Raw genomic sequence first — 25,242 nt, forward strand, 5'->3', positions numbered from 1 at the left:
CAAATTTGGTGGATATTCCATCATGCTGTGGGGCTGTGTGGCCAGTGCCGGAACTGGGAATCTTGTTAAAGTTGAGGGTCGCATGGATTCCACTCAATATTAGCATCAGATAGTTGAGAATAATGTTGAGTAATCAGTCACAAAGTTGAAGTTATGCCGGAGCTGGATATTTCAACAAGACAACGACCCAAAACACTGCTCAAAATCTACTCTGGCATTTATGCAGCGGAACAAGTACAATGTTCTGGAAAAGCAATCCCAGTTCCCAGACCTGAATATCATTGAAAATCTGTGGGGTGATTTGAAGTGGGCTGTCCATGCTCGGCAACCATCAAACCTAACTGAACTGGAGATGTTTTGCAAGGAGGAATGGTCCAAAATACCTTCATCCAGAATCCAGACACTCATCACAGGCTATAGGAAGCGTCTAGAGGCTGTTATTTCTGCTAAAGAAGGCTCTACTAAATATTATTTCTGTTGGGGTGCCCAAATTTATGCACCTGTCTAATTTCATTTGATGCATATTGCACATTTTCTGTTAATCCAATAAACCTCATTTCACTACTGAAATATTACTGTGTCCTTCAGTTATTTAATAGATCAAAATGAAATTGCAGATCCAAACACCCAATTATTTCTAAATGAAAATCATGGAAATAGCATACAACTGTGTATATATATATATATATATATATATATATATATATATATATATATATATATATATATATATATATATACAGTACATACATATATCCCCAGATTCTTTCAGACTATGAAGAACCACAGCAGAAAGACTGTGGGTGTGCCATCTTGTCCCTAATGAGGTTGCTAGCTTCATATTTTGAGCCCTGAATACCAGTAAAGGCGCTTTTAGAAGATTCAAAGGCAGCAAAGCTGAAGAAATAAAAGCAAAATATAGCACTAAATATTATAACCCCAGAGAAAGCAATGTTTTAAAAGTCTGACTAATGAGAGCAATAACATACCTGGCCTTGGTTTGGAGCCCATGCTTCCGGCACGATCTCTGTAAAATAAAGAGCACTGAGAATAATTAAAAGACTCACAACCTTTAGAATTTTGCAAACTAAATATATTTTTTAAAGGTTTCATTAAAATAAGAAATATACAAACAATTCTGAAAAAAAATCTTATGATAAAGTGAACACGTTTTGAAATTATATGGTTCTCAAAGACAACATATTTTTGCTGCAAACTTATTCCATGTTCTTTTGAGATTTAGAGCAGTGGGTGTGTACAAAATAAATATGACATTCTTTGTACATAATGGGCTATATTACAAGTGGCGAGCTGTTACACGAAAGCAAAAAAGGGATTTTACGAACATGGGAAATAGCGTGAGATTACAAATATTTACTGTACATATTTAACATTCCAATCTTCTTCACTTACAGGGTAATGTAATTTTCGCTAGTCAGGTTAGCACAACTTGAGAGCTTGCATAAAGGGTAAGGGCAGGACAAAAAGTTGCACTAAACACAATATAAATACTCTTAAAAGTACAATTATGCTCATATAAACACTGATAAAAATATTTAAAAAATGAAATTAATAAAAAAGTTGTAAGTGCTCAGATATATATATATATATATATATATATATATATATATATATATATATATATATATATATATATATAAAAGAGGGCTGCAAAGGGCTTTAACACATATATGCATACATACACATGTCTAAATATGTGCATGTATGTATATATATATATATATATATATATATATATATATATATATATATATGTGTGAAATATAAAGTGACCACACCACCCAATATTATATAATATGCTCAGGCACGGGATAAAGTCCGGTCCCAGACTAAATAATAATAAAATATACAGAGATCCCAGCCACTGAGTCTTAGTATGAAAGAATTTTAATTCTTCAACAAAGGATGCAATACAGTGTAATCTTTCACACTATGCAATAATAACATAAATAGGAGAAGTGTACAATGCAAGTTCATTCAAATCCACACATACCCCATCCACCAAACACATCCGTACTAAACAATCAGCAAGAATATGAAAAGTAAAATAAACAAAAACAACAAAAGTTCAAAAAGTTGCAAACACTCCCAGGGCGTCCCCAGGGAGTGAAAACAGACACCACCCGTATTAAAAAAAAAAAAACTCTATCATCTAGGACTAATGCAATATTGTAGCCAACATAGAGTGTCCAGTTGTCCACTTGATCCGTAACTTTGTAACATTTCATATAATAAGTATGTCACACTATATTCCGGATACTCTGGCTGAAACTGTGTATAGTCAATTGCAGTTATAAACAGATGACTCTGTTGTCGATATGTTTAAACAGTCACAGAAAAAACGACATGCTACAGCATTTGTAATCCTTAATGAATGAGTCCTGGAGAGACCTCAATAGCGTATCTTGTAGCTGTATCAATGTTAAGAATCTAATGTCCCTCCAAACTGTCATGCGTCTGGCCACAAGTAGTATAGCAGGGAGATATATTTGTAATTCTGGCCCAGCCGCACACTCTTGAAATTTCACTCACGGTATCACATACAGCCACATATATAAAGTTCCTTGCTACAAAAGAATGTAGCATGTCCCACAATAACATATGCAAAAGCTTCGAGTATCTCATACCCTTGTAGCAGCTAACAACCTCTGACTTGCACGGGCCGATGAAAAGAAATGGATAACAGTGTTACCTGCTTCAGTGCGTGTACATCTTCCAAGTGATACCGTGAGACTAGATCACTGCCGTGTATTACAGTGTGATAATTAGGACCTTCCAACGAAGAACTCTGATCTCACCTCACAGATCAGGTAACCGTTTACCGAAGACATACTCTGTGGCTTGGACAGCATGAAACAGATATCGATGGTGGCGTCTGACTGTTCCGACGCGCGTTTCGGGACTCCGACCCTTTCTCAAGGAATGTGCAGGTACTAGCGGGGAGGTGCTATTTAAACTTGATTGCATATGTCCCTATTGGGTAATTGCATACACACCTCCACTCTGACATCACACTATACACATACAGATTTGTTATCATTGCCTAGTTTGAAAAAACGGATGTATATCAGACTCACGAATAGTTGCCAGACATAACACGGTAAATATTGTACGATAAGAGTTAATGTTGATATAGAGCCGAATGGAGAGCGACCCACCAACCAGTTCTAAAATCAAAATGTAAATTACAACAAAAAAATAAACAAAATACAACGAAAGAGAAAAATAGGCATATACGTGCCTGAAAGTTTATAACAAACCACATTTCAAAAATGAAAAATAATAACTGCTAGTGCAAACACAGAAATCAATACACGATATCTTCCACATTTAACAACTAGATTAGAGGGATCTCTGCAACCGGACTCCCTATGCAAGTTCAAATTAAGAATATCATAATGTAATAATAAAGCAATAATGAAGCATAAATAAACCCCCCACAAAAGACATCTCCCAGGGGTCTCAGAAGAACTTTTTTAATATCCATCAATTAGAGAACCATATCTTACTTGACAAGGGAATCATACAAAAGTGATTAACCTTCATAGATATAGAGAGATGGTTGATAGTATTTTAGAAGTGGACCAGACATATCCGCTATCTCTTTGTTTCCTTCATCTATAGAACTACCTCAAACAATACCTAACATATATAATTCAAGGTTTCTAAGAGACCAGGGCAGACATGTCTGATGTCTCATGAGGTGCTCAGACCATATATTAATTTGAGATAGATATTCTTAAAGGGCCAAGTATTCTAATAATTAAATCCAAATAGGACAGTGCTTGAGTTCACTAATCATTTTCCTTAACCATCAAGGGCTCTATAGAGGAACCCCTGTATATTATCTTATAACTACATAGATGAAATAAACTGACTCTCCAGATTAGAAGAAGAGAGCATGGAATTGGGAGCTCAAATATCTCTGTTCGAACCCTTTGGGGACCATAGTGTCTAGATGCCTAATCCACTGTGCTTCTTTCCTAAATAATATTTTCTGTCTATCCCCACCTCTGCGCAGAGGGGGTACCCCATCAATGACTTGGAACCGCAGCTGACTCTTATTGTGTGCAAATCGAGTAAAATAATTAGCCACAGGTGCGTCTTCATCATCCTTGCCTATAGCTGCTTTGTGTTGGCGTATCCTATCACGGACAGTCTGGGTGGTTTCCCCCACATATGCCAGGCCACACGGGCACTTAATGACATATATAACATATTTAGAGTTACAGGAGAACCTCCCATTAATGGGAATCCTTTTACCCAAAAGTGGATGGGTAATATGATCTCCTTGTGACATTGAGTGACATAAGGCGCAGTTGATGCAAGGAAAGGGGTTTCCTCATGGAACCCCAGTCAATGGGTTTCCTCATGGAACCCCAGTCGGCACGTATGAGTTCATCTCTCAAATTTCTATTTCTCCTAAAGGAAAATAATGGAGTCTCATGGAAAATCTTACCCACATGGGTATCCTCTCTCAACAGATGCGAGTGTTGTAATACTATCCTTTTCAAAGCTTTACTGTGTAGGCCAAAATGGCTTACAAAGGGCACCGAAATTTTTTTAGATTCACAAGTAGTTTTACTCAATAGACTCTCCCTATCAATATTCATAACTTTATTGATATTATCTGTCAGAATTTCCATTGGGTAGCCTCTTTTCAGGAATTTTTTGGACATTTCGTCCAATCTCTGTATACAAGTAATTGGACCTGTCTGTTTGGATTTCTTATCCTGAGGGAGGGAATGACCCTTGCCTCCCATGATGTCAGAAATAATCTCTTTCAAGTCAGGTCCAAACAATGTCTTCCCCTTGTAAGGAATAGCAAAAGTTTAGACTTGGATGACACATTCACAGACCAAGACTTCAACCATAAGGCTCTGTGTGCTAAGATGGAAAACCCCGAACTCTTAGCCACCAACTTGGTAATCTGCAGAGAAGCATCAGTGATAAATGAATTAGCTAATTTAAGAGCTTTAATCCTATCCTGTATCTCTTCCAAATAAGTCTCAGTTTTAAGAGACTCTTCCAGAGCATCAAACCAATAAGCAGCCGCACTTGTAACCATTACAATGCAGGCTGCCGGTTGCAATAGTAACCCCTGATGAAAATAGATTTTCTTAAGAAAACCCTCTAATTTCTTATCCATAGGATCCTTGAAAGCACAATTATCCTCGATATGAATAGTAGTTCGTTTCGCCAGGGTGGAAATAGCACCCTCCACCTTAGGGACTATTTGCCAAGAGTCCCTAATAGCGTCAGCTATAGGATACATTGTCTTGCAAACATAGAAAAGGAGAAAAGGGAATATCTGATCTCTCCCATTCCTTAGCAATATTTTCTGAAGTTCTTTTAGGAACTGGAAAAACATCAGAATAAGAAGGAACTTCAAGATATCTGTCTAACTTACTCAATTTCTCTGGAGGAACCACAATAGAATCACAGTCGTCCAGAGTAACTAAAACCTCCCTTAATAAAAGGAGGAGGTGTTCAAGTTTTAACCTAAAAGAGACCACTTCTGAATCTGTCTGTGGCAAGACACTACAGAGTCAGAAAGTTCACCCTCAGATAGGACCTCTATACCCTCCAATTAAGAGCTCTGTGAGAGTATATCTGAGATCGCCATCAAGGCATCAGAAGCTGTATTAACCACATGAGCTACCTTCCTTATGCGTTTGCCTTGAAATACAGGAAAGGCAGACAATGCCTCAGAAAGTGTGGAAGACATAACAGACGCCATGTCCTTCAAAGTAATTGCAGCAGAGGCTGCAGAGGTACTTGGCTCCGCTTGAGCGGGCATTAAGGGAAGTGACGCTTGGGGAGAAAGTTGCGGCATACTCTGAATCTCATCAGCAGAACCCTGAGAAATATCTGCATTTGACAATTTTTTATTAAGAAAAATGTGTTCCCTAAACTGAAATGCCCTCTCAATGCATGAGGCACAAAAGGTAACAGGGGGTTCCACATTAGCATTCAAACACATGGAACATGTACTGTTCAAAAGATTCTGCCCCCCCTCTAATATTTGTGGTTCTCTTTCCATTCTCCAACGGAAAAGAACGTACAGTGAAAGAGAGGATGTAGAGCAGGGAAGAGGAAACAATTTAAAAAATGCAAGAGTTTATTAAGAGATAAAAATGAAGCAAGTATTTACAACTTATCGTCCTATACTATTGATAGCGGAAGTTTGGCACTGTTGAGTAAAGGTTTATCTTTTACTCCAAAAAAGAACCTAGATAAATTTCAAGTATTTATTGATTTCCAGAGATTCATCAGAAATATAACACTCAAGAGGTTTTTTGCTCAAAAGAATACAGTCTGTAGTCAGACATAAAAGTGTACTTCAAATTGATGATGTAGAAACTCTGGAAAAACACAATTTATGCTTACCTGATAAATTTATTTCTCTTGTGGTGCATCCAGTCCACGGATCATCCATTACTTGTGGGATATTCTCATTCCCAACAGGAAGTTGCAAGAGGACACCCACAGCAGAGCTGTAATATAGCTCCTCCCCTAACTGTCATAGCCAGTCATTCGACCGAAAACAAGCCAAGAAAGGAGGAACCATAGGGTGTAGTGGTTACTGTAGTTTAAATTTAAAAATTACCTGCCTTAAAATGACAGGGCGGGCCGTGGACTGGATACACCACAAGAGAAATAAATTTATCAGGTAAGCATAAATTGTGTTTTCTCTTGTAAGGTGTATCCAGTCCACTGATCATCCATTACTTGTGGGATACCAATACCAAAGCTAAAGTACACGGATGAAGGGAGGGACAAGGCAGGAACTTAAATGGAAGGAACCACTGCCTATAAAACCTTTCTCCAAAAATATAGCCTCCGAAGAAGCAAAAGTATCAAATTTGTAAAATTTTGAAAAAGTATGAAGCGAAGACCAAGTCGCCGCCTTGCAAATCTGTTCAACAGAAGCCTCATTTTTAAAGGCCCAAGTGGAAGCCACAGCTCTAGTGGAATGAGCTGTAATCCTTTCAGGAGGCTGCTGTCCAGCAGTCTCATAGGCTAAGCGGATTAAGCTTCCTAGCCAAAAAGAAAAAGAGGTTGCCAAAGCCTTTTGACCTCTACTCTGTCCAGAGTAGACAACAAACAAAGCAGATGTTTGACGAAAATCTTTAATAGCTTGTAAGTAAAACTTTAAAGCACAGACCACGTCCAGATTGTGTAACACAAGGATGGAACCACAATCTCTTGATTGATATTCTTGTTAGATACCACCTTAGGTAAGAACCCAGGTTTGGTACGCAGGACTACCTTATCCGTATGAAAAATCAGATAAGGAGAATCACATTGTAAGGCAGATAGCTCAGAGACTCTACGAGCCGAGGAAATAGCTACCAAAAAAAAAAGAAAAAAAAAAGAACTTTCTATGGAATGAAGAGGTTCAAACGGAACTCCTTGAAGAACCTTAAGAACCAAGTTTAAGCTCCATGGTGGAGCAACAGGTTTAAACACAGGCTTGATTCAAACTAAAGCCTGACAAAATGCCTGAACGGCTGGAACATCTGCCAGACGCTAGTGCAAAAGAATAGACAGAGCAAAAATCTGTCCCTTTAAGAAACTAGCTGACAATCCTTTTTCCAAACCTTCTTGGAGAAAAGATAAAATCCTAGGAATCCTGACCTTACTCCATGAGTAACCCTTGGATTCACACCAATAAAGATATCTACGCCATACCTTATGGTAAATTTTCCTGGTGACAGGCTTTCGTGCCTGTATTAAGGTATCAATAACTGACTCGGAGAAGCCACGCTTTGATAAAATCAAGCATTCAATCTCCAGGCAGTCAGCCTCAGAGAAATTAGATTTGGATGGTTGAAAGGACCCTGAAGTAGAAGGTCCTGTCTCAGAGGCAGAGACAATGGTGGAAAGGATGACATGTCCACTAGATCTGCATACCAGGTCCTGCGTGGCCACGCAGGTGCTATCAGAATCACTGATGCTCTCTCCTGCTTGATCTTGGCAATCAGTCGAGGGAGCAGAGGAAACGGTGGAAACACATAAGCCAGGTTGAAAGACCAGGGCGCTGCTAGAGTATCTATCAGTGTCGCCTTGGGATCCCTGGACCTGGATCCGTAACACGGAAGCTTGGCGTTCTGGCGAGACGCCATGAGATCCAGTTCTGGTTTGCCCCAACAGAGAATCAGTTGTGCAAATACCTCCGGATGGAGTTCCCACTCTCCCGGATGAAAAGTCTGACGACTTAGAAAATCTGCCTCCCAGTGCTCTACACCTGGGATATGGATAGCTGATAGGTGGCAAGAGTGAATCTCTGCCCAGTGAATTATTTTTGAAACTTCTAACATCTCTAGGGAACTTCTTGTTCCCCCTCGATGGTTGATGTAAGCTACAGTCGTGATGTTGACCGACTGAAATCTGATGTACCTCAGAGTTGCTAACTGAGGCCAAACCTGAAGAGCCTTCAATATCGCTCTTAGTTCCAGAATATTTATTGGAAGGAGAGACTCCTCCTGAGTCCACGATCCCTGAGCCTTCAGGGAGTTCCAGACTGCACCCCAACCTAGAAGGCTGGCATTTGTTGTTACAATAGTCCAATCTGGCCTGCGAAGGTCATACCTTTGGACAGATGGACCCGAGATAGCCACCAGGGAAGAGGATCCCTGGTCTCTTGGTCCAGATTCAGTTGAGGGGCCAAATCTGTGTAATCCCCGCTCCACTGACTGAGCCTGCATAGTTGCAGCGGTCTGAGATGTAAGCGTGCAAACGGCACTATGTCCATTGCCGCTACCATTAAGCCGATTACTTCCATACACTGAGCCACCAAAGGGCGCGGAATGGAACGAAAAACCCGACAGGAATTTAGAAGCTTTGATAACCTGGACTCCGTCAAGGTGAATTTTCATTTCTACAGAATCTATCAGAGTCCCTAGAAAGGAAACTCTTGTGAGTGGGGATAGAGAAAACATTTCCTCGTTCACTTTCCACCCATGCGACCTCAGAAATGCCAGTACTACGTCCGTATGAGACTTGACAATTTGGAAGTTTGACGCCTGTATCAGGATGTCGTCTAAATAAGGGGCTACTGCTATGCCCCGCGGCCTTAGGACCGCCAAAAGCGACCCTAGAACCTTTGTAAAGATTCTTGGGGCTGTAGCTAATCCAAAGGGAAGAGCTACAACTGGTAATGCCTGTCTTGAAAGGCAAACCTGAGAAACCGATGATGATCTTTGTGTATCGGAATGTGAAGATAAGCATCCTTTAGATCCACTGTAGTCATATATTGACCCTCCTGGATCAGTGTTAGGATGGAACGAATAGTTTCCATCTTGAACGACGGAACTTTGAGGAATTTGTTTAAGATCTTTAGATCCAAAATCGGTCTGAAGGTTCCCTCTTTTTTGGGAACCACAAACAGATTTGAGTAAAAACCCTGTTCCTGTTCCTCCTTTGGAACTGGATAGATCACTCCCATAACTAGGAGGTCTCGTACACAGTGTAAGAATGCCTCACTCTTTATCTGGTTTGCAGATAATTGTGAAAGGTGAAATCTCCCTTTTGGGGGGGGAAGCTTTGAAGTCCAGAAGATATCCCTGGGATATAATTTCCAACGCCCAGGGATCCTGAACATCTCTTGCCCACGCCTGGGTGAAGAGTGAAAGTCTGCCCCCTACTAGATCCGTTACCGGATAGGGGGTCGTTACTTCATGCTGTCTTAGAGGCAGCAGCAGGCTTTTTGACCTGCTTACCTTTTTTCCAGGTCTGGTTTGGTCTCCAGACCGTCTTGGATTGAGCAAAAGTTCCCTCTTGTTTATTATTAGAGGAAGTTGATGCCGCACCTGCCTTGAAGTTTCGAAAGGCACGAAAATTAGACTGTTTGACCCTAGATTTGGTCCTGTCCTGAGGAAGGGCACAACCTTTTCCTCCCATGATATCAGCAATAATCTCCTTCAAACCAGGCCCGAATAAGGTCTGCCCCTTGAATGGTCACGTCAGCTGACCATGATTTAAGCCATAGCGCTCTGCGCGCCTGTATAGCAAAACCAGAATTCTTAGCCGTTAGTTTATTCAAATGAACAATGGCATCAGAAATAAAATAATTGGCTAGCTTAAGTGCTCTAAGTTTGCCAAGTATGTCATCCAATGGAGTCTCTACCTGTAAAGCCTCTTCCAGAGACTCAAACCAGTACGCTGCAGCAGCAGTGACAGGGGCAATGCATGCAATGGGCTGTAGGATAAAACCTTGTTGAATAAATATTTTCTTATGGTAACCTTCTAATTTTTTATCCATTGGCTCTAAAAAAGCACAACTGTCCTCGACAGGGATAGTAGAACGCTTTGCTAGAGTAGAAACTGCTCCCTCCACCTTAGGGACTGTCTGCCATAAGTCCCGTGTGGTGGCGTCTATTGGAAAACATTTTTCTAAAAATAGGAGGGGAAGAGAACGGCACACCTGGTCTATCCCATTCCTTATTAATAATTTCTGTAAACCTTTTAGGTATTGGAAAAACATCAGTACACACCGGCACTGCAAAGCATTTATCCAGTCTACAAAATTTCTCTGGCACTGCAATGGTATCACAGTCATTCAGAGCAGCTAAAACCTCCCTAAGTAACACGCGGAGGTGTTCAAGCTTAAATTTAAATGTAGAAATATTAGAATCAGGTATCTTTCCTGAGTCATTAACATCACCCACTGACTGAAGCTCTCCTTCCTCAGCTTCTGCATATTGTGAGGCAGTATCAGACATGGTTCTTAAAGCGTCAGTATGCTCTGCATTTTGTCTCACCCCAGAGCTATCTCGCTAACCTCTAAGTTCAGGTAGTCTGGCTAATACTGCTGACAGTGTATTATCCATGACTGCCGCCATGTCTTGTAAAGTAAACGCTATGGGCGCCCTAGATGTACTTGGCGCCATTTGAGTGTGAGTCCCTTGGGCGGGAGTCAATTGTACATTTAATACAAGAACTTAAGAATGTTGAATGGAATAGTGAGATGAGATTCATCACTTGCGATGTAACCTCATTGTACACTATCATACAACACTCCCTTGGAATAAAGGCCAGTTCATATTTTTTAAAGAAAAAGGGAATTTTTCCAGATCATCAGATAAGATTTTTGGAACATTGTATGAAATATGTCTTAGAACATAACTATTTTCTCTTTGAAAAAGACTTTTACCATCAGATATGTGGCACTGCAATGGGGACGAAATTTGCCCCATCGTATGCTAATTTGTTTATGGGTCTTTTTGAAGATGAATTTATTTGGAGGGATGGCCCTTTTAAACATAATTTAATATTTTATAAAACGTTTTATTGATGATGTTTTTATAATTTGGGAGGGATCAGAGAACGAGGCACTAAATTTTATTGACTTCTTAAACGCCAATGATTTTAATGTGAAATTTGTTGGTAATATTCAAGATCAAATAATTGAATTTCTGGATTTATTGGTGTTTGTAGAGGACAATAGAATTTACATCAAGAATTATAGAAAATCAGTGGATAGTAACAGTTTACTTGAGAAATATTCCCAAAAGTCAATTTGTGAGGATAAAAAGAAATTGTTCTAGAGCAAGTGATTACCATATTGAAGCAGAGGTTCTAAAGGAAAAACTGATATGCAAAACTCATAATAGGGAACACGTCACATACATTATGAATGCAGTTGATCAGTTAGATAGGGAAATCTTATTAAGTAAACAAAAAAGAGAAACTCTGTGAACAGGAAAGACAGACTGTTAAATGTATCACTACATATGGTGAGGGTATCATGAATGTTAAGAAAATATTGCACAAATATTGGCCTATCCTAAAAGGGGATCCCCTGTTAAGAGAAGATCTTGACACAAAGCCGAATGTTGTTTATAGGAAGAATACTAATTTAAAGAATTTGCTTGCCCCCAGTAAGCTGAAGGAGATTAAACCAATGAAATGTAATATTAATGAAAACTTCTTAAGTTTAAAAGGCACATATAGGTGTCATAAAGCAAGATGTCCAATGTGTAAATGTATCGATAAAGAGAGATCAGTTTTTAGAGCAACAACAGGGCAAGAGTTTCGGGTCAAAAAATTTATCACCTGTAAGAGTACCTATGTAGTCTATTTATTAGAGTGCAGCTGTGGACTAAAATATGTGGGTCGAACAAAGAGATGCCTATCAAAAAGATATAGTGAACATGTTTATAATATAAAGAAACCCATATTAAAACATAGTGTACCAATTCATTACTCTCAAAGCCATGCATGTGATACAAAATGCCCGACTGTGAAGGGCATTGAAGTGGTTAAACCCAATTTCTGAGGTGGTAACTGACTTTTGGACCTTAGGCGTAGAGAGACATTTTGGAAATATAAATTAGGGACTCTCGCGCCTAATGGTCTAAATGTTGACTTAGATGTGGCAGCATTTATCATTTAGACAGAATTTATCAAGTAATTCTTTTTATTGTAATACTAGGATTATGATCTCACAAGCTCTATTAATTGATCAATGATACTGAGAATATGAGAGGATGGGGAATACATTTTATTTGGTATTATTTAAATAATGTATATATAGATATATAGGAGATTTATATATATGTATATGTATATATATATATATATATATATATATTTACTTTCACTTTGACTAGGGATTAGAAGTTTTTTTTAATTATGTATTAATATTAACATTATTATTAATTGATGTATAGGGTTAGATTTTTATAAATATTGAATTCTTATAAATATGGAATTTTATATAGTTATTTAACATATTTTTTATATATTTTTAAGTTATATTATGAGTATGAAGTATTGTTTTTTAGAATTATGGGATGTTCATATTTATATATATATGTTCTTATGATGTAGAAATATTAATTAAATGAATAGGTGCTGTGGTATGTATTTTATCAATTGTTTTTAAGAGATAGGTATAGGATAGTTATAAGTGTATATAATTTCACTAACGTATTAGCAAATTTGCGGTTTCCAATTGCATTAATATTTATGATAGCTAGATGGCGCTAGTAGATTAAGTATAAATAGTGAAGCAAAGGATAGATCATTATTCCTCTTGAAAAAGTGCCTAGTAGGGGGCGAGAAACGCATTGAGGCTGAGATCCTGTGATCCCTGTGAGTCAGTGTGTGCAGAGTGTGAAACAGAATCAGCTGTTGTCGGGTGCTGACGTCAAACGCCGACCGGGAACATCGATGTTTGCTTCTAAAGTGTGTACTGACTGCATGAGAGCTCGGTTTTATGTGAAAACCTAAAAGATACCTTTATGTGAAGTTATTTTCGCCAGATATTGTGAGTTTTTGGCATACTTTGATATAAATAAAGAGTGTTTATTATACACAGTATTGCACTATTGGAGTCCTTCTTTTCTTCACAGACTGTGCTGTTTTGTTGGGAGAAAATAGTTTGCTATTCCTATAGATATCTATTTTACATTACCATATATATATATATATATATATATATATATATATATATATATATATATATATATATATATATATATATATATATATATATATATATATATATATACACAATATATATATATATATATATACCTGTATATATACAGTATATATATATATATATATATATATATATATATATATATATATATATATATATATATATATATATATATATATATACACTCAAAACTGCACATGCTCAGTAAGAGTTGGAAACTCGGAAAGTGTATACATAAAACAACTTTGCACAGTTTAAGAATGGAAATAAACTGAAAAGTTATATTAAAAAGTTGTGCTCTAGCTGAATTATGAAAGTTAAATTTAGACTTTAATGTTCTTTTAAAATTATGCTCTTTCCTTTCAGAGTAAGGCCCCCTTTTTTTTGTTTATTGTTACTTATACTGATGTAATTAGGCATGTACATAATAAATACACAAGAACAGCTATCAAGTCCTTTGAAGAGTGTAGGAAGGGACAGTGGGAGGAATGCTTCCCGTAAAAAACTCTATAAAAGGGTGGAGTGACAGTATCGTCTCCTACTTTGCCCTCTTTACGTTGGAAAGCAAACCCATGGCTTTAGATAATGAGCCACCTCTGCCCATCCAGTGTCATACTCATTTCACCAATGTGGGTGCCCCTACACTCTGGGATAACCAGAGGTTTACCTGTACAGTAGGCAGATGCTTACATATCACCATATACTCCACCTTTTCCCGTTTTACAACAGCTCATTCAACGTTACCATATTTCCACCAATAACACTTTAATGCAGCTACAACCACCTGCAGTACTTTTGCCGCCACTAGCCCAGCCATTACTGTCCTTGCCCAAAGCAATAGTGCAGCTGCTCTAAACCTTCTTATGTTGCACCTGCAGCTGCTCCTGTTATTGCTGTTTAAACTGCTGCTCCCCAAATGGACACCATGAGATCCTTTGACATTGATAAAACTAAATTTAGGCTTACCTGATAAATAATTTTCTTCAGAATAATGATGGTCCACGGTCCTCCATAACATATGGGATATATTTCTTGCCACTAGCTTAAAATGCCTCCCATCTCTCTTTTAGTTTAACATATAGCCACATGCAGAATAGAAAAAAATATAGGTAGGAAAGACAAAGCCGGGTCTGTAGAGGTGTCATTACAAAAATAAAACTGTGCATTGGCCCGTGACCATCATCATTTTGAGAGAAAATTATTTATCAGGTAAGCAAACATTTTGTTTTTTTTTGTCAAATGATGATGGTCCACAGTCCTCCATAATTAATGTGAATAATACCCAAGCAGATGGTCTATGTTAAGGAAAGGGTGAGACAATTTTTCTGGCAGTTCCTATTTAGCAGACACTGCAACCTGAAGGACTTTCCTGCCAAAAGCTGCTTGTGAAGAAGCAAAAACATCAAAGTGATAAAAAAATGTAAAAAGTAAGCAGAGAAGACTTTGCAAATCTGCTCCAAATATGCATAATTTTTAAAAGTCCATGAACGAACAAACAAACTAAAAGTTTGTCTGAAATCATTAGTAGCTTGGAGATAGAATTTCAAATCCATAACTACATCAAGATTATGTAATAGTCGCTCTTTAGAGTTAGCAGGATCTGAACACAATGAAGGGACAACAATTTCTTGATTGCTATTTTCCGTAGAAACTATCATAGGAAGAAAATATTTAGTACAAAGTACAGCTTTATCCTTGTGAATAAGTAGAAATGGAGAATCACCAGACAAGGGTGATAAATAGAAACTCTCCTTGCTGAAGAGATTGCTAATAGGAAAAGTACTTTCAAATAAAAGGGTAGAAATCAATGGAATGTATTGGTTCAAATAGAGGACCATGTAATACAGAGATAACTAGATTCAAATTGTAGGGTGGAGAAATAGATTTCACAACTGGCCTAATTCTAACGCCTTGAAAAATGTCTGAACCTCAGGAAGTTCAGCCAACAGCTAATAAAAAAGAACAGATACAGCAGAAATTAGCAGACAAGGCCATCCTGTAAAAAATTGCCTTCCAAATTTTGTGATAAATCTTTTGTGTCAAAGGCTTTGTGGCATGCATCAAAATGTAATGACCGAACCAGAGAAACCTCTATGTCACAAAAAAGGCGTTCAAGCTCCACAGCATTAAATTTAGAGATTTGAGATCATGATGGAAAAGAGGACATTGAGAAAACAGGTCCTGCCTCAGAGGAAGAATCTATGGAGGAGATGAGTACATCTGCACTAAATCTGCATACCATGTCCAGCAGGGCCAGGCTGGAGCAATTAAAATTACTGACGTTGACTTCTGTTTGATCCCAGTAAGGATAGGTATGCTAGATAAAACTCCCATTGACATACCAAGGCGTCTATCATGTGAGCCTTTGGATCTTTTGATCTTTCACAATACCTTAGAAGCTTTTGAGTTAAGTGAGAGGCCATCAGATCTATGTCCTGTAAGCCGCATTTGATCACTAAGCGGTCAAAAATGTCCTTTTGGAGAGACCACTGACAAGGATGGACCGATTGGCTGCTGAGATGATAAACCTCACAGTTGTTCACATCTGGTATGTGAATTGCCAGTAGGAAGCAATAATTCCTCTCTACCTAAGACAGAGTTTGAGACACTTCCTGCATGGCCAGTACACTGCGGGTACACCTCTTGATTATTTATGTAGGCCACCACCGTGATATTGTCAGTGTGAAAATGGATACACTTTCCTCCTTCAATAGAGGCAAGGGCTGAAGAGCTTGAAAAAAAGTTCCAGAATGTTGGTAACCTTTCCTCTAGAGGAGACCAAACAAGCTCTTTGAAAAACCCAGACCACCCCCCGCCTGAAAGACTGGCATCCGCGGGCACAATAGACCAAGACTGATGAAGGAAAGTTGCCCCAAGGGTCTACAGAAGTCTTTTTGTACCAAATTGTTCCAAATGCAGATAATTATTTGAATCTCTGAAATAGCATAGACATAGCATAGACAATTAAAAGGGTCTCAAATGAAGAGGGGCAAAAGGAACTGCATCCGAAGCAGCTACCATAAGACCTGCTGTCTCCATGCATTAGTTACTAACAAAAACTGAGCCCTTTAAAAAGTTCAGTCAGGAACTAGATGCATAAGGATTAAGTCTTTAATGACTCCTATAAATGCTACCCTTATAGCAGGATATAATGAGCTTTTGGGTACATTGATTCTCCAACCATGGTCTTGAAGGAAGACAGAAGCTTGTGAGTATTAGCAATAGATATTGACAGGGATAGGCTTGCACTAGTATGTCGTCCAGATATGATGCAACCAAAATGCCCTGTATTCTGATCACCGCCAAGTTTGTGCCCAACAGAGAGTGACAAACTGGTAGAATTTTGCAGATATGCAAACCTCAGGAACTGAAAGTGATCCCTGTGTATAGGGATGTGAAGATATACATCCTTGAGGTCTATGGTAGCCATAAACTGACCCACTTGGATTAAGGATAAAATTGTGCGTAATGTTCCCATTATACAAGTGGGAACCTTGACAAACATGTTTAGGGCTGTTTAATCTAGGAAAAGGAGTGTAAATCATAGCACTGCAGAATCGGTTGGTGCTCTACAAATAACTGATAATAATAATAAGTCTCTTTGGACAATGAACAGATTGGGGTAAACCCCTTGACCTTGAGGCAACACTGCTACTTAGATTAATTATTCTCATATCCTCCAAATCCTTTTATAAAGTCTGCCAACTTTGAAGGATTTTTGGGATTATGAGATAAGACCACTGGTCAATAAGGAGGATTCTCCTTCAAAGAGAACAAAACTCTCAATCTCTTGAAGGACAAAAAGAATCAGTCCAGATATCGTAACTATTTTTCCTGATGAATCCTAAAAAAATAAATTTATGCTTACCTGATAAATTTATTTATTTCCAGATATGGTGAGTCCACAGCTTGAGTAATTACTGTTGGGAATATCACTCCTGGCCAGCAGGAGGAGGCAAAGAGCACCACAGTTAAGCTGTTAAGTCTCACTCCCTTAACCAAACCCCCCAGTCATTCGACCCAAGGGAAATGGAGAAAAAGGAGTACCACAAGGTGTAGAGGTGCCTGTGGTTATAGTCAATATAACAACTGTCTTAAAATAAAGGGTGGGGCCGTGGACCATATCCAGAAATAAATAAATTTATCAGGTAAGCATAAGTTTTGTTCTTCTTTCCTAAGATATGGTCCATGGCTTGAGTAATTACTGTTGGGAACCAATATACAAGCTAGAGGACACGGATAAATAGGGAGGGACAAGACAGGAAGTCCTAAACAGAAGGCACCACTGCTTGAAGAACCTTTCTCCCAACAGAAACGTCAGCCGATGCAAAAGTATCAAATTTAGAACATTTGGAAAAAGTATGTAGAGAAAACCAAGTTGCAGCCTTGCAAATTTGTTCCACAGAAGCTTAATTTTTAAAAGCCCAAGAAGAGGAAACAGCTCTTGGGAAATGAGCTGTAATTCTCTCAGGAGGCTGCTGTCCGCTAGTCTCATAGGCCAAACGAATTATACTTCATAACCAAAAAGAAAGAGTAGTAGAAGTAGCTTTCCGACCTTTACGATTCCCAGAGAAACAGACAAAGAGGGCAGAGGACTGGCAAAAATCCTTAGTCACCTGTAAGTAGAATTTAAGAGCACGTACAACATCCAAATTATGTAACAAACGTTCTTTGGAAGAAGAAGGATTAGGACACAGAGAGGGAACAACAATTTCCTGGTTGATATTTCTATGAGAAACAACTTTCGGAAGGAAACCTAACTTAGTATGAAGAACCACCTTATCAGCATGAAAAATAAGATACAGGGAATCATACTGCAGAGCTGAGAGTTCCGAGACTCTTCGAGCAGAAAAGATAGCATCAAGAAACAAAACCTTCCAAGATAACAACTTAATGGCTATGGAATTCAACGGCTCAAACGGAGCCAGCTGTAGAACTTTAAGAACAAGGTTAAGGCTCCAAGGAGGAGCAACAGACTTAAAGACAGGCCTGATTTTGACCAAGGCCTGACAAAAAGATTGCACATCTGGCACATCTGCCAAACGTTTATGTAGTAAAACTGATAAAGCAGAAATCTGACCCTTCAGGGTACTGACTGACAATCCCTTCTCCAGGCCTTCCTGAAGAAAGGGATTCTAGGAATTCTAATTCTACTCCAAGAGTAGCCCTTGGATTCACACCAATAAAGCTATTTACGCCATATCTTATGGTAAATCTTTCTAGTAACAGGCTTGTGAGCCTGAATCATGGTCTCAATGAACGACTCAGAAAAACCATGCTTAGACAGAATTAAGCATTCAATCTCCAAGCAGTCAGCTTCAGAGAAACAAGATTTGGATGAAGGAAGGGACCCTTAATCAGGAGGTCCTTCCTCAGAGGTAGTCTCCAAGGTGGGAGAGATGACATCTCCACTAGGTTGCAAACCCGATCCCCTGCGAGGCCACGCAGGGGTTATTAGAATCATTGACGCCCTCTCCTGTTTGATACTAGCAATGACTCGTGGAAGGAGAGCAAATGGAGGAAACAGGTATGCCAACCTGAAAGCTCAAGGAACTGCCAGAGCATCTATCAGAACAGCCTGCTGATCTCTTGACCTTGGACCGTACCTTGGAAGCTTGGCATTCTAATGGGATGCCATCAGATCTAACTCCAGCACCCCCTATTTGAGGACTAAGCTGGAAAATACCTCCAGATGGAGTTCCCACTCCCCGGTATGAAACATCTGTCTGCTCAGAAAATCTGCTTCCCAGTTGTCTACTCCTGAAATATGGATTGCAGATAGACAGCAATTGTGGGTCTCTGCCCACTGAAGAATCCGAGTAACCTACTTCATGGCTAAGGAACTCCGGGTTCCTCCCTGGTGATTGATGTAAGCCACAGAGGTTATGTTGTCTGACTGGAACCTGATAAACTGGGCTGAGGACATCTGAGGCCAAGCCAATAGAGCAATGTAAATCGCCCTCAACTCCAAGATGTTGATGGGAAGAGCAGACACCTCCAGAGTCCAAAGGCCCTGTGCTTTTAATGAGTTCCAGACTGCTCCCCAGCCCAGCAGGCTGGCGTCCATGGTCACGATCACCCAGGAAGGTCTCAGAAAGCATGTGCCCTGAGACAGATGTTCCTGAGAAATCCACCATGGGAGAGAATCCCTTGATGACTGATCTAACTCTATTCTCTAAGATAGATCCGCATGGTCACCATTCCATTGTCTGAGCATGCACAACTGGAGAGCTCTCAAATGTAATCGAGCAATTGGAATGATGTCCATGGAAGCCACCATCAGACCGATTAGCTCCATACACTGAGCCAATGAAGGATGAGTAGTAGACTGAAGAGAGAGGCAAGAGGAAATGATTTTGTTTTTCCTGACCTCTGTCAGAACAATCTTCATCAATAGAGAATCTATTATTGTCCCTAAGAACACTACTCTTGTAGCAGGGGAAATGGAGCTTTTTCCAGATTCACATTCCATCCGAGGGAACGATGAAAAGACAACAATATCTCTGTGTGAGATTTTGCTTGTTAAAAAGATGGTGCCTGAACTAACATATCATCCAGGTAGGGTGCCACACCACAAGAATGGATCACTGCCAAAAGAGCCCCCAGAACCTTTGAAAAAATTCTGGGAGCCGTGGCTAGACCATCAACACCCGTCTTTCCCTGCGTCTCCTTAATAAAAGTAAAACTGGACTGCATTAAGTATGTCTATTCTCAATGCTGAAAATAATAATGAAATACAGTGATTGAAGAGCCCCTTTTATAACGCCTAGTTTCACAGGTGTGAACGATTTCAGTAATTGGATAGTTGATGCGCCAAACATTACCTAACAAATGACCTGCACATTTTGATTACTATTGCGTCATTTTATGAGCAATTAATTGACTAATTTATTCCAAAAACGTATTTTCGTTATTTCTTGCATCATTTGACGAGCACGATGGGATGTCCAACTGAATGTCTGATTAAGTCATCCAGGTGTGTTTATCAGATGTAAGAAATGCAGGTGTGTTTGTGCAATTAAAAAAATTAATTATGAAAAACACATGAGTATTTGGCTCTAGTTTAAATGTTATTTCTGAATTTTCTGTGTTTGGATGGCAGCATTGTGAAGGTTAAAAAGGTCAGTGATTACTGTGTTTTTAAGATTACATATTAAAGAAAAAAGTGGTGTATTAACAATAAAAAGAATGCAATGTTGAACATTATGATGTGAAATATTGTTTGATATCCTTTATGTGATTCCTAATACCATTTACAAATCATTGACAATGAGACAAAGCCAAATTTTAATGTGCATTTTAGCTCCAAAAAAGGATCATAGCAACTGACTGAAAACAGTGACATTATAAAAATAATATGAGTGACTGACCTTTTAAAGGGACAGTCTAGTGGATTGAAAACTACATACGCAGCATCGGATAAGACGCGAGCGTAAGTGTTCATTTTTTGATAACTTTTGAAAAGCTTCAAATTGTGTCAAATTACACGGCAAATACACACAATTCCGCGAGAATTCCAGAGGTTTTCTATTTGCATCGATCTGCGTCGAATTGAGACCGACGGATCATATGTTACGTCACAAAATTCGAATTCTTGCGATCTTAAGGCTTTGATAACTACGGCGATGCAATCTCGCAACAAGTACGATGCGGAATTCGGGCGTATTTTTAGTTGACGCTTTGATAAGTAGATGCCATTGTCTCTTAATTATGCAATTATATTGAATTGAGTGGTCCTTTAAAGAGATATGAAACCCAAATTGTTATTATTATTATTATTATTCTTATTATTATTATTATTCAGCCAGAGCATATGATCTTTAAAAAGTTTCCAATGTACTTCTATTATCAAATGTGCTTTATTCCCATGATATTCTGTGTTGAAGAGATACCTAGGTAGGCATTTGGAGCACTACATGGCAGGAAATAGTGGAAACAAATGGATAACATTCTTACAAAACTGCTGCCATATAGTGCTCCAGAAATGGCATGGCTCTTAAGCATTCCTGCTATTCAACAAAAGAAAATTGATAATAGAAGTAATTTAGAAAGTTGTTTAAAATAACATGCTCTATCTGAATCATGAAATAAAAATGTTGGGTCTCATTTCCCTTTAAAATAAAAGTATAGAATGTAATAAAACACCCCCCAATAAAAATATATGGCTGTATGAATCATTGCATAAGCTCAAGATAGCTTACTTATAAAAATATATCACAGAGATTACGAGTTTTGCTCTGGATGGATGCTCCGCATCGGCTGGTTTCAAGATGGACCCTCTCCGCTCCGGATGGATGAAGATAGAAGATGCTGCCTGGATGAAGACTTCTGCCCCTCTGGAGGACCACTTGTGCCCGGCTGGGTGAAGATGGCTCAAGGTAGGGTGATCTTCGAGGGGTTAGTGTTAGGTTTTATTAAAGGGGGATTGGGTGTGTTTTAGAGTAGGGTTGGCTGTGTGGGTTGTAATGTTGTGGGGGGGTATTGTCTTTTTTTTACAGGTAAAAGAGCTGATTACTTTGGGGCAATGCCCCGCAAAAAGCCCTTTTAAGGGCTATTTTTAATTTAGTATAGGGTAGGGATTTTTATTATTTTGGGGGGCTTTTTTATTTTATTAGGGGGAATTAGAGTAGGTGTAATTAGTTTAAAATTCTTGTAATTATTTTATTTTTTTCTGTAATTTAGTGGGGTTTTTTTCGTACTTTAGTTTATTTTATTTAATTGTAATTAATTGTAGGTAATTTAGTAAATTAATTTATTGATAGTGTAGTGTTAGGTGTAATTGTAATTTAGGTTAGGGTTTATTTTACAGGTAATTTTGTATTTATTTAGTTAGGTAGTTATTAAATAGTTAATAACGATGTAATAACTATTGTACCTAGTTAAAATAAATACAAAGTTGCCTGTAAAATAAAAATAAACCCTAAGCTAAATACAATATAACCATTAGTTATATTGTAGCTAGCTTAGGCTTTATTTTATAGGTAAGTATTTAGTTTTAAATAGGAATAATTTATTTAATTGTAGTAATTTTATTTCGTTTTATTTAAATTATATTTAAGTTAGGGGGGTTAGACTTAGAGTTAGACTTAGGTTTAGGGGTTAATACATTTAGTATAGTAGCAGCGACGTTGCGGACGGCAGATTAGGGGTTAATAAATGTAGGTAGGTGTCGAAGATGTTAGGGATGGCAGATTAGGGGTTAATAAAATGTAACTTGTGTTTGCGAGGCGGGAGTGCGGCGGTTTAGGGGTTAATATATTTATTAAAGTGGCGGCGATGTCCGGTTAAAAATGTATTTAAGTGTTTGCGATGTGGGGGGGGGGGGGGGCTCGGTTTAGGGGTTAATAGGTAGTTTATGGGTGTTAGTGTACTTTTTATCCCTTTAGTTAAAAGTTTTATGCTACGGCGTTAGCCCATAAAACTCTTAAGTACTGACTTTTAAATGCGGTAGGAGTCTTGACAGGAGAGGGTGTACCGCTCACTTTCTCCAAGACTCGTAATACCGGCATTAGGAAAATCCCATTAAAAATATAGGATACGCAATTGACGTAAGGGGATTTGCGGTATGCTCGAGTTGCGGAATAAAAGTGAGCGGTACACCTGTACCTGCCAGACGCGTAATACCAGCGGGCGTTAAAAAGCAGCGTTGGGACCTCTCAACGCTGCTTTTTAAGGCTAAGGCAAGACTCGTAATCTAGCAGTATGTATTTAAGCGTCCGTTGTGCTTACTAATAACTTGAAGAGACAGTATACGCACTGAAAACCACAGTGTACATGAAATGATATATAACAAGCAACTATTATAGCAAGGCAATATTAATTACCATCATGCATGGATTGTAGCGATTATTGTATAAGTTTTCTTACAAAGAAATTGGCAAACAAACAGGCCTAGATTTGGAGTTTGGCGTTAGCTGCGAAAACCAGCGTTAGAGGCTCCTAACGCTGGTTTTAGGCTACCTCCGGTATTTGGAGTCACTCAAAATAGGGTCTAACGCTCACTTTTCAGCCGCGACTTTTCCATACCGCAGATCCCCTTAAGTCAATTGCGTATCCTATCTTTTCAATGGGATCTTTCTAACTCCGGTATTTAGAGTCGTGTCTGAAGTGAGCGTTAGACATCTAACGACAAAACTCCAGCCGCAGGAAAAAAGTCAGTAGTTAAGAGCTTTCTGGGCTAACGCCGGTTTATAAAGCTCTTAACTACTGTGCTCTAAAGTACACTAACACCCATAAACTACCTATGTACCCCTAAACCGAGGTCCCCCCACATCGCTGTCACTCGATTACATTTTTTTAACCCCTAATCTGCCGACCGCCACCTACGTTATACTTATGTACCCCTAATCTGCTGCCCCTAACTCCGCCGACCCCTGTATTATATTTATTAACCCCTAACCTGCCCCCCACAACGTCGCCTCCACCTACCTACACTTATTAACCCCTAATCTGCTGACCGCAAAGCGCCGCCACCTACGTTATCCTTATGTACCCCTAATCTGCTGCCCCTAACACCGCCGACCCCTATATTATATTTATTAACCCCTAATCTGCCCCCCACAACGTCGCCTCCACCTGCCTACACTTATTAACCCCTAATCTGCCGCCCGGACCTCACCGCTATTCTAATAAATGTATTAACCCCTAAAGCTAAGTCTAACCCTAACACTAACACCCCCCTAAATTAAATATAATTTTAATCTAACGAAATTAAATAACTCTTATTAAATAAATTATTCCTATTTAAAGCTAAATACTTACCTGTTAAATAAATCCTAATATAGCTACAATATAAATTATAATTATATTATAGCTATTTTAGGATTTATATTTATTTTACAGGTAACTTTGTATTTATTTTAACCAGGTACAATAGCTATTAAATAGTTAAGAACTATTTAATAGCTAAAATAGTTAAAATAATTACAAAATTACCTGTAAAATAAATCCTAACCTAAGTTACAATTAAACCTAACACTACACTATCAATAAATTAATTAAATAAACTACCTACAATTACCTACAATTAACCTAACACTACACTATCAATAAATTAATTAAATACAATTCCTACAAATAAATACAATTAAATAAACTAGCTAAAGTACAAAAAATAAAAAAGAACTAAGTTACAAAAAATAAAAAAATATTTACAAACATAAGAAAAATATTACAACAATTTTAAACTAATTACACCTACTCTAAGCCCCCTAATAAAATAACAAAGCCCCCCAAAATAAAAAAATGCCCTACCCTATTCTAAATTACTAAAGTTCAAAGCTCTTTTACCTTACCAGCCCTGAACAGGGCCCTATGCGGGGCATGCCCCAAAGAATTCAGCTCTTTTGCCTGTAAAAAAAACCATACAATACCCCCCCCAACATTACAACCCACCACCCACATACCCCTAATCTAACCCAAATCCCCCTTAAATAAACCTAACACTAAGCCCCTGAAGATCTTCCTACCTTATCTTCACCATACCAGGTTCACCAATCCGTCCTGAAGAGCTCCTCCGATGTCCTGATCCAAGCCCAAGCGGGGGGCTGAAGAGGTCCATGATCCGGCTGAAGTCTTCATCCAAGCGGGAGCTGAAGAGGTCCATGATCCGGATGAAGTCTTCATCCAAGCGGGAGCTGAAGAGGTCCATGATCCAGATGAAGTCTTCTATGTATGGCATCTTCAATCTTCTTTCTTCCGGATCCATCTTGCAGACCTCCGACGTGGAACATCCTCTTCTCCCGACGACTACTAGCCGAATGACGGTT

General features: G+C 38.6%; 1 protein-coding gene across 1 annotated transcript in view; it reads right to left on the reverse strand.

Annotated features, from left to right (window-relative positions):
* Nucleotides 1–25,242, reverse strand: part of NEK10 (NIMA related kinase 10) — a 1,556,164-nt gene that overhangs the window by 306,574 nt on the left and 1,224,348 nt on the right. The window contains exons 28-29 of the mRNA XM_053715742.1: nucleotides 990–1,027; nucleotides 751–897 (exon numbers count right to left, since the gene is read on the reverse strand). Of these exons, the coding sequence (XP_053571717.1) occupies nucleotides 751–897; nucleotides 990–1,027 (185 nt within the window). The remainder of the gene's footprint in view (nucleotides 1–750; nucleotides 898–989; nucleotides 1,028–25,242) is intronic.

The sequence above is a fragment of the Bombina bombina genome, chromosome 5, assembly GCF_027579735.1.
Source record: "Bombina bombina isolate aBomBom1 chromosome 5, aBomBom1.pri, whole genome shotgun sequence".
Lineage (NCBI taxonomy): Eukaryota > Metazoa > Chordata > Amphibia > Anura > Bombinatoridae > Bombina > Bombina bombina.